Source organism: Bombus pascuorum, chromosome 12 (genome assembly GCF_905332965.1).
Source record: "Bombus pascuorum chromosome 12, iyBomPasc1.1, whole genome shotgun sequence".
Lineage (NCBI taxonomy): Eukaryota > Metazoa > Arthropoda > Insecta > Hymenoptera > Apidae > Bombus > Bombus pascuorum.
In genome coordinates, this window is record NC_083499.1 from 1,668,027 (window position 1) to 1,681,866 (window position 13,840).

Here is a 13,840-nt window from a genome sequence, read left to right on the forward strand (position 1 = left end):
CTTTCGATATACCGATCAGAGAAACAATATCGAGGACCGTGGCGGCGCGGGAAGAATGTTAACGATATTCATCCGAGAGTCGGGGACGAGCGATCTAATCAGATGGCGCGGTTCGGTGTCGAGAGAGCATAATCTGCCGCGGTCCGTCGGTGGATTCCACGAGATTAACCGGTACTTCCATCAAGATTTGTCGTTCGTCTTGTTCCTTCTTTTTTCCCTTGGATCTCGGCTCGCTTCCTTTCAGTAAGAACACCGTGGGTCCAATTAAGAGCGGGCCCCGAGCATCGAGCGGTCTCTGGCATCGAGCTCTCTCCCCCGTGCATTCTGTTTCCATTCTGATCGGCACTATGCGGCGCCATGAAAATGCTTGAGAATCTCCTCGTCTCGTTCCTCTCTCGTTTTTCACCGTTTCCCCTCTTTTACGCATCCCCGATGGTCGGAACTGTTCTCTCGCGCGCTTCAGAGAATTCCATCGCGTTCACCGACGCGTTTCCGTTTCTATACGTACGAATTGAACTGTAGGGGTCCAATTAAGAGAAAGCATGCGGAGGAAATCACTTAGAGAGAGACACTAGGCTGGAACAGCGAATCCCATGGCTAGCCACGAGGTGCACGGGAATAGAATAAAATAATGGTAAAAAAGAGATATGGAACGGAGGATCGATCTAAGAGAAGGAGAACCAGGACGTACAAGATAAAGGAACGCCCGTGTACGCATATACAACTGGGCGAGATATGATCGTCTCTATAGTTTTAATACAGCAATTACCACCGAACCTAATTGTTAAAGATTCTTATGTGTGTGCTTGTGTGTTACAGATCAGACAAGAAAAACCCTATTACATCGCGGATCCGGAGGTCGATTCGCTGGTGAGTACATTCGTGTTATATATATTTTATCATTCACAGTTATACAGATTTTTCTATTAGCCACGAATGACAATTTCCTTACCGATAAACGTTTTCTTTCTTTATCGTTGGTGTTTCTTTATTTCGTTCCGTTCCGTACGCTCGACTCATTCAAAGGCTGATCGTTCTGTTTTATCTGACGATCGCTACTGGCCACCCGGCGCGTTCCTTTTGAAGAATGACGATGGAAAAGATCGCTGCCTTATATACGGGAAACATTTAATTGTCGATGGAAATTAAGGGAGGGGAAAACAAACTGCTGGAAAAATCAAACCGGACGTTGCTACGAAGTTTCCGTAAACTCAGCTTGTAACTAGGTTGGACTTGGATATCTGATAATTGAAAAAAGGGAGTTGCTTCGTCAGAAATTTGAAAGTTAGTCTTTTTACATCGCTGTAGAAAGAAACATCCTGACCGTATAGAGTTATTGTTATTACTGCCTACAAAGTTCATAACTTACGAGACTTATGGAAAATTCAGTATGAACAGCTCGTAAAGCAAAACGCGTGTGAAGTCAGGGAAGGGTGATAATTAAAAAAGAAACGAGACACGAGGACACGTTGCTGGTGCGCCTTTGTTTTCTCGTGCGCTGGCCGGCAGCCATTCGAATGGCAGACCTTCGAAACACCGGAGGAAGAAATATTTCAAACGACCCTTCGCGTTCTCCGATCGAGATAACGGATAGTGGCCTTTTTAAATATCTCGGATGTATTCCTTGCTGGTCGAGGACGTGTATGAGGCCCATCGATGCTCGGACCAGCTCAACGTCGACCTGCCATTATGGATTCCTTCTTCCAGACAGCGCTGTCCCTCTTCTGGTCACTTAGTTTTCTTTTCTTTCGATTTTCGCGTATATACGGCTGCATATGAATTCTTATTAATACAACAGAATGTTGTCCGATAATAAAATTTACACACGCGCTTACGTTCGATGTTTCCAAAATGCTTATGTCTTTTGACGCTGCATACGAAAACAAACATAGATATGTCGATTACTTCGCTCGTATGCTTCGATAAAACCATATAAAATGCATTGTCGAGGACGTAAAAATGTTGAAGTGCAAAGAAAAGCAGCGTATTAGACATTTATGGCTATATTCGTTTCCAGACCTGATTTCTAACCATCCTTGAAAGAGCGACACCGAACCGCCACTACGATATTTCATCATAAAGTTCATTCAACGAAGTGAAGGCCTTATAGAGGCGCGTCGTCTGCTCGGAAAAAGGTGTCGCGCGTTTTCGAATATTCGCTCGTAATTCAAAATTGGATATATCGAGCGTGTTAATGGTGAACCGGTGTACGTTGTTTCACGTTGGCTCTCTTTTTTTGTTGTTCTGTTTTGTTGCATTTTTTCCTGCTTTTTTCGCGGAGCCAACGCTCGTGGTGGTGCAGCGGTGGAAAAAAAGGGGGAGAAGGAAAACGGACGACGAGGATGCATTTCGTTGACGTTGTTCGCATCGTTGGCCTCAATTTTTCAAAATGTCACGCCCGTTATCTGAGCTGTCAGGACGGCATCGGTCCGCGCGCAAACATCCACGCAAGGTGTACCGACTCGCATCTCGCGCCGCTGTTGTCACAACTGTCGCTCGGTCTCGATCTGCTGAAACAGAAAACGAACGAAATCAAACAAAAAAAAAAAAAAAAAAAAAAAAAGAGAAGAAATACGAAAAAAAATCGAAACAGAATGGAACAAAAATAAAAAATAGGAGGGAAAAGGGAGAACCGCGTGAAAAAGGACGGGAAAAGCACGCGAGAGGAAAAAAACGAGCAAGATATATTTTACAATAGTTACCGATGGTGTTGTGTGCCTCTGTAGTTTCGCATCATCGAAAGAGCCACGTCGAATTATGCATCCGTGATATTAAATAAATGTAAGCACGAAACGGCCAGATACGCGTTTCATCTAAATTTTAAAAGGAAATGAGACTGGACGCTTCGATGATTTCGCAGTGACGCGTTGGAATTAACTGTTACTACGTGCTTTCAAATGTTCTATACCTCCATATTTGGTAGCTCGAGTAGATATCATTGCATTCAACGAACGTATAAAGTCCCTTTCAGGTTTTATGCAATTCTGTCTTCTTTTCATTGAACACATGGTTTGCTGAAGTTTATTATTTATTAAAGAAATGTTAGTAAGAAGATATGTAGTTTGAAATTAAATTAAAATTTCAAATTTGCAATTTCCAGCCGATTTTAATCAAAGAATGAAGCGATAGTTAACACGATTCTTTGAGATCACTTTTCTATTCCCTTTCGGGCGCTCAAGTTCCTTTCCACGGACATTATTGCTCCAGTTACGCCATTATTACACCTGTTGTTACAAAAGCAATAATTCAAAGCGTTTCGTGTAAGAAACCCCAATCATAACAAACCAGTTTAATTATCAATCACTAAATTTTCGCCCAAATCATTTTCAACTCTCGTATACCTTTCATCACCATGCACACCGTTCCTCTATCTTTCTGGTCGTGGAATTTTCCCAAACAAAATGACCATTGCCTTTCTGATTTCTTCGAAAGTAAAGCTATTACAAAGACCCGCGGATCGAATTCAATAAAAAATTGGAAGAGTGCAGGAAGGTCGAAGAGAATCGAAAAATCGTAGTCGTGGATCGGCGTAGCTCGTTCGCCGGCAAAAGCCAGTAGCGTGGCTTCATTAAGCCCGTGGCAAATCGCAATCTACGAGCAATGAGCTTCTATCGTAAAGAACAGGCACGTAACGTCCGCGGTTTTTGCTGTCCGCGCCCTTTGCCCGCCTCCTCTCGTTCCCCTTCTTTTCATCCTTTCTCGGGGCCCTTTTTTCTTCCCTCCCCTTTCTCGCCGACACACGGGTCCTCTCTTCTCTCTGCTCTGTCTCGCGAGAGATGGCCGTCGATCGACAGGAGCTCGGTTTTTGCTGCGATTATTTCGCCGAACGGAAAGTACTTCGCCACGAGTACTCCGTTACAGAGGTCCGGATCTACACACGCGAGAGACGACGACCTGTGTCTGTTGATTGGAAAGGTCGCCTGGAAACGACGTGGTGACACGGTCGAGGGAACAGCCACGAAAGGGCTCGAGATGGCAGAAAATTCGACGCAGCTGTGGTGGTCCCCAGGAAAGCCCCGGGAAAGCATAGAAAAGGAGCCTCGCTTCAGCTGGGCTCAGCTCGGTGCAACACAAAGGAAATTGTTGCGCTGTTCCTGAGTGTTTCCGAGCTTCAGAATCGTTCAGTCGTGTAGTGCGATTTGTGGTTGAATCGATCGTTTCGGATTATTCTTTATTTCGAAAGTCTCGTTGGTCTGCACAGTGAAGAAATTCGAGAAGATTTTTGAAAAAAAAAAAAAAAGAAAATGGATTTATTAATCTGTGAGAAGTATATAGAAATATTTTTACTCATTTCGTAAATCGAAGAAAGCAAGATTCTGTTTCAATCTTATTATTAATTGTACAAACGAAAAGAGTTTAGGGTGTTTTAAAAAGACGTTTAACGAAATTGAAATGAGAAATCTGTCGCACCAATGCGAATTCCTTCATATTTTGTTCAAACTCAAAACGCTTTTCTAAAAAGAGACGTTTCATTAGAAAAATATCAGTGGATCGAAAATGATCGAAAGAACCTAACGGCATTAAGTCCTTACGAAAAATAAAAATTGAAACCTCATACATATTTTGCTCGATTATCATTTTTTCTTGTGAACTCTTGCTTCCCGAAGATCCTCGATATCAAAACGAAATAATTGTCGTTCAGTCAGCTGTCTTGGCAGGATGGTTGTTTCTTCGTCTTTAAAACGCGAATAACGCCCCAGAACAGGACAAACGATACTTGTATCGCAAGTACGTCGAATGTCGAGCAGTCCTCTTCTTTCATTCCTTCTACCTTTAACCTTCGACAACGGCATGCAAAACGGAGTCGGGGAGTTGTTCTACGCCGGAAGAGGCACGTACATACAATGGCGGACAAGGTAAGGCGTGTAGCGAGCTCGTTCTCTCAATTCAACGAAGGTCAAGGGTTTCCCTCGGGGTTAAAAACGAGAATCCACGTTCGCCCTCTGCGAATTCTTTGACCGCGAAGAAAGCGTGCTCTCCATTCGTTCCGCTGGAATCCATGTTTTCCAGCTGGCATGCGGATCTTATCTGAGGCGTTTCGATGGCACGAAAATATCCAGCGTAGCCTTCAAAAAGTCTCTTTTTAAGTCGCCCCTCCTGTTCCTCTAATTCCATCGAACCTTATCTTTCGTGTACTTTCTCTCTCCCTTGTTTCGTGTTATCTGGATGGGTGTTAGTAGGCTTATTTTCGCCAATCTTGATGGAGATCGGAAGCTTTTCGATGGTTAGAGACCCCTCAGTTTATAATGATTTTTGACAAATACCTCTCGTGCTGAGGGGAATTTTAACTTACCAAGGCCTAGCGTTGTGCCAACGTAATACTTGCAAGTTTTTCTCCATTTCTATTTTTAAGTTTTGTCTCCATTTATAGTTTTAAATCTTGCTCTTTTTTTTAAACAAAGTAATTATAAACAGGAATTCCAAAGAATTGCTTATTTTAACAATTTTATGAAATTCGAGGCAAATGTTTAATTTGCTTTTCTCATAATAATATTACGTTTACGCAACTTCTCTGCTCAGCTCTTAAAGAATCAGCTAATTTCTACTCTTTACAAAAATATCTCTCACGCGTTGTTCTGTCGTAACTGGTAAAAATTAATTCTCCATACTTCGATATAGCTTTTAAAAAATCTTCCAAAACCATTGCTATCCATCGCTCAAATGTTCAAATTTATGGCTAATTTTTCCCGCCATTTCCGTGATCTTCACGAAGAAGCAACGCGGTGGAGTCGCCCTAGAGGTCGAAACCTCGCGTCGTGGGCGGAGGAAACGGTGGTCAAAACATCTTCCACGGCGTCATAAATGAAACGAGGAATGGTCTTATGCTGTTTCGACTGCGGAAGAGAGCAAAGCAAGCATACGAGAGTTTGAGCAACGTTTGTTAGAGGACCTTTGTGAAGGGATCTGCCCTCGCACACGCGCTTTAAATAATACTCCCATTAGCATAAGCGAGAAATGAGCCAATGAGATGCTAATTGCCGCTCTCGCGTTTCGAGAATAATTATTACCACGAGGATACTTAACTCGCTCGGACGTTAGCCACCGGTTGACGACGTTCTCCATGTTGCTTCTTCGAAGGGGGAACCGATTCGTGCGGAGCCACTTTTTACATGCGCCAATACTTACACGATTTTGGATTTGCTTCGTTTCCGTCCTGATTGAAACGTGGAACAATTACAATTTGGAGGTTTCTGGATTTTTAGAAGCAGAAAATGGGAAATATGCTGAAAATGATTTATTATTATTACGCTTTCATGTTATTACTTCACATAAAGAAAAACACAACGCCAATGACGTACACGTATCTTGTTATGGCAATAAAGATAGTGCCATACGATAGTTACGCTATCATCTATATTTTTTTACTAGTATTACTCAGTTGTATTATTTTCCGTACATTTCTTATGGCAATTTATGGTATTCATTAGTTGTTGGTTTTTTCATTGGCATGAAAAATTATCACTGATTATAATATGAGAAATCCGGTTACAGGGAGTTAATGGCTGTTCTATCCTCTAATCCAAATATAATTCCAAATAGACCGGAGACATTAAAATGATCCAGTCGGGCTTGGTAGCTTCTCGCCTATGTTTTGACTTATCGAATACAGTCAACGATACATTGCATATAGTTTGAGAAGAATCTTAAATATTCGATTGCTATTTAACCGTTTTAGAACGATTACAGAATTTTAAACAATTTTCCTGCATCATTAGGACATCGCTAAAAGAATATAAAATTCTGATACAAACGAAGCTTCTCTTTAATTTACTTTCTGTAAATTATCTTAAATACTTGTCTTAAATTTCAGCGTACTATAGTTCGCGTTATTATATCATTGAATTCATCGTCAAGAACGAATTCACCTCGAAAGGGATAAAAAAGCAAGAGCGAAATTATTGGAGGATCTGTATAAAATTCGTAATTGACGTTCGTTAAAAAGTGAAAGTCAAAGAAGGAGTAATCGACGAACGAAGTCATTGGAACCTAAAAGTATATTGGCCGAGGATCGTCTTGTAATGAGAAGGCGACCTCGAATGGGTTAAAGTCGTTCGTTTCCGCGTGGAATTGGTGTCCTTCTAGTCCGCTCCAGACGGTTATCGACAACGAACTCGAAGAGGAAGAAGCTATAAATTCTCGGCGAGTCGTTATTTTCTTCCCATAGGAGGCATCAGAAATTGTACAGCGGTCGCAGGGCTGTTTTTACCGACGCGTTGCAAAATGGAGAAGTATCGTGGTATCTATAGGTCGGCCAACGTCTATCACGGGCAAGGTACACAAAGAAGCTAATTACGTGGCGGGAAAAACGCGTATCGTTTGAATGGATGTTAGACGAAAAAATGAGACGAAGTGCAGCGTCAATGATTAATGGATAAATCGAGAGGATGCACGAATGTAATAACACGTAGACAGAGGAAAACAAGAAGATTGACTAATCCTCACGACGCATATTTACTATGATAGTACAAAGAAAATATCGCGTGTTAATGAGAATCGAGGATCTAAGATATATAAATATAAACATCCATTTTCTTTGCCGTATCTCATCTGTCATATCAGAAATTACATTTTCCGTTTCTTTCTTGATGATTTTCATATCCGATGTTAAATTTCTTCGCAAGTTTTGGACCGTTTCCAATTCCACCATCTGTTCTATGAAACATTTCTCATTAGCTGGCTCGCTGTTTGTAATTGATATATTGAAAAACTGAAGTTTCGTTTTTTCATCGGCAACGAGATAAACCATTTAATAAAATAACAGAAAGTGGAATTATTGCGTGAAATTGCAGAGATTGAGGAAACGAAAGTCGATTAACGAGGTGATCTCAAGCATGTAATAATCTGTGATGTTCGATTAATAAGAGGATGCGAAAGTACTTACAAAGTACTTCGTGCGAGTACTTACACGCCGTGGAATCGATGTGTGAAGAGAGGGCGCGTAATGGCGCGAAAAAAAGGCAGCAGATTTTCAATTGGAATGCATTAAATATGCCTGGAATTATTCCTTGACACGTTGAACGAGAACCGATGATTTCCGGCAGGGATATTTTATTCGTGCGTGCCCTAGCATACCTATCAATTTGTTACACATCAATTTGTGTCGATCAAATATTTATTAATTGATCTCTCGTTCGCCGAGCTACTGTTAATATTATACGCGAAATACGAGATTTTTCCTCACGAGATATTCTCTTACCTGCACGTTGCCAAGATTCAATTCGATGCTATATTTCTGGACGTTTACTTAGGAACGTTTGGCCTTACAAAATAAGAGAGTGCAGTACGCACAGAGAAAAAGGTCTCTTGAAAAAACGAGAGTATCGGAGTTAGTGACTAGACGAAGTTTCTTCAAATGTATTAGCCATTCCTATGTTAATCAGTGGAAATTGTTGGTAATAGACTCGAATAACTTACACGTTCGTAAGAATTCTTTCTTGCTTGGAAACACGTACGAGGAATGGTCAGTTGGACGTTGATTATTTATAAACTGTCTCGGAACCTGTCTGCAGCCTGAGCTAAATCTCTCGATATTTTCTTTATTACTTTTTTCACAAAATTCTAAATAAAATTAATCATACATTTATAACTTCGACAATATTTCTTAGATTTTTACGTTTCTAGAACTGCACCAATTCGTGTTCTATAAATTCTTCTCAAAGGAGAGGATCAAAAAAGGAAGTGTAAAACGTTTAATTTGTTTATTTACCTCCCATTATCTACTTCTTGGGGTGTCGGGAGAAAGAGACACGAAAGAGAAGAAAGTTCAGGCGAGGAAACATTAGAAGCCTCTTTTTCACCGGCAAGTAAAACTATACCCTCTCGTTTTCTTTCGTATCTGCTCCATTTCCATGAATAAACTGCGCGCGCTGGACACATCGGTGACGACGCGACGCTACGGTCGCAGGCGGTTGCAACCTTGCGTCGAAGCGAACCCAATAAGAGCCACAAAACGTGCTCCTGCCCTCCGAGAGCCGGTACAAGAAGAGAAGCGGCATGGTAACGGTACCCGGGAAGCCAAGGATACCCGAAGCTGTGCCGCAAGGATCAGGAGAACGAAATCTTTCCGTCTCTTTTTCATCGGTCTCTCGATTGCAAAGCGCGCGTGTCTCCTTCAAAGCGGAATCATCGCAAGTTTCTTCGCTTTTCACTTTTTCAATATCATTCACTTTGCACGTTATCCAACATTTAATGAATTTTATTGTAATTTGTGAATCGTGGATCAGGAGAAATTGTATAGTAGGAAAATCGTTGCATCGGTCGCTCGATCATCATGCGTGACACGTTTGTCTCTTTCATTGTTCAGTCATCGCGAAGTTTCTCGTTCGTTACTCTCTCATCATCCGCTTTTCTTATTATTCAAGAATCTATTTCTATAAATTTCTGCGAATATAAATATTAAATGTAAATTATTATAAATGTAAAGCTTTATAAAATTGCTAAATTTCATCAGTCGAAGCTAACATTAAAAGTTGGGTCGATCGCCTGAACTCTAATACATGTGTGCCGTCTTCGCCGTGGAATCGCCGCAAATTTCTTCACTCTTTACTCCCTCGTTCCATCACACTTTTCACACTATCCAAAAATCAAGGAAAATGTTTTATCATAAATTCCCCATAAATTTCACCAATGGAAGTTAGGAAATGTTTCTTGCTTTTTATGTTATCGTATTTCTTCTCATGCTAGGTAAAGGGTTGATCGTTTCGAACGAACGATGATTTACATGGTCGATCGCGTGCCCGGATGCTGCTCAGATCTAATGAGCGATGCTGGTAACGAGCTACGTGACAGAACGGCAGTTACGCGGATCTCGAAGGTACGCGATGCGCAGCTTGTTATTCGAACCAGGTTCTGCGCAAATAATTGCCCGTCTTGGAGACAACTACGTTGGCCCTGGTTGCGTGTTTGATTATATGTATGATTGGAAAATCGAAATCGTTGGGTGGCTAACTCGTAGCACGTACACGGAATTTTCGTGTCTAAAGGCGATTTTATCCTGAACGATGTAGAGGATTGTTTATTGACTTTCTTATATATCCATGTGACAAACATAATTGAGTAATTGAATGACTCGTTTCTTGCTTTGCCAGTATCATTTTCTCAGATATCTATATTTACTCACTTTCTTTTGTAGAAAATTCCAAGAACTGTCTGGAGATCTTAACAAATGACTGAATACTTGAGTAAATCATCTTACTTTATTTGTTGACGTCATTTACTTAGAAAATTTTTGTCGAGCATTTACCGAAGAAATGTTTTCACTATTGAAATAGAAATATATTAGATAGAAATTGAATAAAGTAAACAATAAATCGCTTTCTAAGGTTTACACTCCAAATGTCAGTTAATTACAGAAATTAGTCGCGATGATTTTTAGATTAAGCTTGGAATCTGCTGCAAATACTGTGAGTAAAGAACGAATGATTTCTGCAAAAGACTTCATGTTGTTTCGAAGAGTTTCACATCGATTTCGAGCAACTTTCGGAGCAGCTGGCTGCGCCGAAACTCTTTACGCCCACGCCACTGTCGTTCTGCCAGCGATGCACCGTTTCGCTCGTGCGTCGTCTGGTTTCTTTTGGAGGCCGGTTCGCGAATTAGAAATAAAAAGCTGTCCGCGAGCTCGTAGGAGGTGTGCCTCGTGGAGATTCTGTTGGATGAGTCGGGAGTAAAAGAAGCGTTCTCCAAGGGGTGGGGAGCAGAGAAGCATGTGTAAAGTATAACGTAACAGAGGAACTGGCGAACGCGCTGCCACGCTGGTGGTCCATTATACCGGTCTTCCTGGCGACGAGGACAGGGCACTTTCTCGCAACTTTGTGTGACGCAAGATGTGTCCCCGTCTAAATTATCGAAATATTTGCTTTCCGATGGCTGGAAATTTTTCCCTGCAAACTTTGCACCATCTATCCAACGGTGTGACTTTTCATCTGTCCCGTTATATTTTATTTATGCACATCGTTGGATACAAATCGGTGTAACGTATGTATAACGAATAGTGGAAAACAGTCTAAAATGTACACAGTCATTTGTAGGTTTACGAATATGGCATGATAGTGGACGGAAGTTACTTTATAAAGCTGCAAGATTTATTGGTTCATTCGTTCGCTCATTAATGGAGTGGCGCGTTAAACATGCAAACGCGAGAGGGAAAATAAAGTCGTAGAAAATTACAAACTCCCGATGGTATCGCGGAAACGCGGGTATTATTATGGAGAAGAGAAGCGTCGAGAAGCAACGGACAATTGAGACAACAGAGCGAACTGGCAAGATAAAGCGTAATAGCAGCTATTAGAGGACTTCCTATAAAACAATCTGATAGGTGGCTTAAAAAAAAAAAAAAAAAAAAGAAAAAGAGGAAGAAAAAATACGAAGAGAGAAACTACGAAGCAAACAGTACAGATGACAGAAGCACTTTGCAAAGCCATTTTAGCCATGCTTGCACTTATCACGAGTAACTTCAAACATGCTTTACATGTTATTAAACGAAACTGTATGTTTTAATGATTTTTAAACGGTTAAGTAGCAATGAAACGGAAATGGCAACGATATCGAGGGAAATATCTGAATACAAAATTATTTCGCGCGGTTATATCGATTAAACTGCGGTTGATCGTGCACGAGACGGTTCGATAATGACCGATAAACGAGAGCTGGCCGATTCTTCGTGTTTCTGCGTGAGTTGTTTACCTTGGCGCAGGTGACGTTGAAAAATAGGTTCACGAGGCACGATCGACGCCTGTTGCGAATCGCTGTGAAAAATGCGCCAGGAATTCCACGGCCTCGATCGCATGCAAATGGATGCGCTGACGCGTTTTTCTTTCGAGAACGACGCCAGGCACCGCTGCTCGTCGGGAGAGCTATACGTTCTCCGCAAATTTTATGAAGAATCTTGCGTAACCTCATTTCCCTATGCAGAATTGTGCAAATGAGAAATTAATATGTTTGAGTTATAGAATTCTGTTCTATATAAAATTGTACGATTCTACTCTATCATGATGTTGTTTAATTCTATTATTCTATATTTTAATGAGTATAATTATCGTACAATGTAATAATGTAGCGTTTCAGAGTAATAAGAAATAATACATTGAAATTTTACATGTTCGCACTCGATATCGAATCCGATCCTTCTTTTTGAAAGAAATTTCTTTTCAAGGTACAGGATTTTTCACAAAATTTGACCCCGTTGAGGTCAAGTGACGAGACCTTGTTAGAACGTTAATAGCGTCGAAAATGTTTCATAAAACGCAGGTGGCAGTGGCACGGGAAGCCACGCGTGCTCGTTACACGTATTCTCGGTCGGTTATCGTAAATCAAGCGCCGATTAACGTAATTGCCGGCTCGGATCGACGCTCGTTCCTCCCGCCCGTATCTCTATGGTCTAATCTGTACGAATGTAAAATTGAAAATTTGCGGAATCGATGAAAAAACGGCGCCTAACGATGTTGTTTCCTGTTTGGCCGCCGAATAAATTTCTATGTCGACTCTCTCGATTCTCTGATTTTGTCCGATTCGCCAAATATGACGATACGCCGCGAAAGCAAGTGTCGTTCTACTATCGTTTAAAGCGGAAAGAAACGACAAACGGATGCTAAATAAAACACGCTAAGTTAATAATCACAGGGAGTTCCGATGATGTTCTAATAGCGTTACGTTTAAAAGATTTATCGTGGAAATGTTAACAATCGGGCTTTGAAAAGATATAAATTACTGATCTACTGGTAGGAAGATTTATATGCAAGGATATTTATCATTTCTATGAGCTATTCGTCTAACGTCAGTTAAATATTCAGCATTCGTATTCACGACGATTAAACGATCGCTTATTTCATTAGAATGAGAAATCTTGTAAATGATGTTCGTGATGCAATGATCTTAATACAATACACGACGGTACATATCGCGTTACATATTGTACCATGAAAGATCGTTGGATATTATCTACATATTTCCTCTTTTTAAACGTATCAATTAAGAACAATTATAATTCAAGAATTAGTAACAATTGAAACATATGTGGTGAAAAAAACGTAACTGACTGCTGACATTGTTAGCAACATGTTCGTCTTGATTCTCCTATGATTCTTGAGTCCTTATAATAATTAACACCGTTTCTTTAATCATAATCGTTTTAGGTTCTTCCATTAAACTTAAGAAATTGTCTTTAGCGGTATTTCACGTGAATACTTTTCACGACACACAGACCTGTTTCTAAAATCAACATCTAGAAATATCTGAGAAATTCGTTTGAAAACAACGACCAACGATTCCATTGCATCAAAAATTATTATTCGCCGGGAAAAGCGGCAAACCGAGTAAGTTTGAATACAGAACTGGATGCGTGCAACCCTTGGCACAGTGTTCGCGCGCATAACGAAGAATACATATTAAGATGACAGTGCGTCCTGGCACGGGCCATCAAAACGGCGGACTACCGTCTTAATAGCCGGAGATTTATAGTCCCGACGAGTCGACGGGAACGTCACAGCCGAAGGAGTAAGAGAGGCAGGCCCAGCCTCGTCGTAACCTAACCCAGTCCATAGTCTCGAGCGCAGAAAGAACGACCGCGAGGTGTAGGTATATATAGGGACACGGCCAGGAAGAAACACGAGGAGATCCGTGGAGGACGGGGAAAGGTCTCTCTTGCCACCGCGAGAGAGCTGCAGCCAAAAGAGAAGAGAGCAGAAGAGACGGGAGAAAAAGGAAAAAAATGAAAGAAAGGGAAGAAAGAAGTTATCGCCTAGCCTGGGTGGTCTGCGAGGGAAGAAAGAAAGAGAAAAGGCCAAAGGACGATTCTTTGGGAAAAGGGAAGCAACCTATTCAAAAATACTAACCTCGAACGTCG

At 41.1% G+C, this 13,840-nt stretch overlaps 1 protein-coding gene across 6 annotated transcripts in view; it reads left to right on the forward strand.

Annotated features, from left to right (window-relative positions):
* Positions 1–13,840, forward strand: part of LOC132912407 (homeobox protein homothorax) — a 502,412-nt gene that overhangs the window by 32,144 nt on the left and 456,428 nt on the right. For all 6 annotated transcript variants that reach the window (XM_060969789.1, XM_060969791.1, XM_060969794.1 and 3 more), the window contains exon 4: positions 820–870. In XM_060969789.1, the coding sequence (XP_060825772.1) occupies positions 820–870 (51 nt within the window). The remainder of the gene's footprint in view (positions 1–819; positions 871–13,840) is intronic.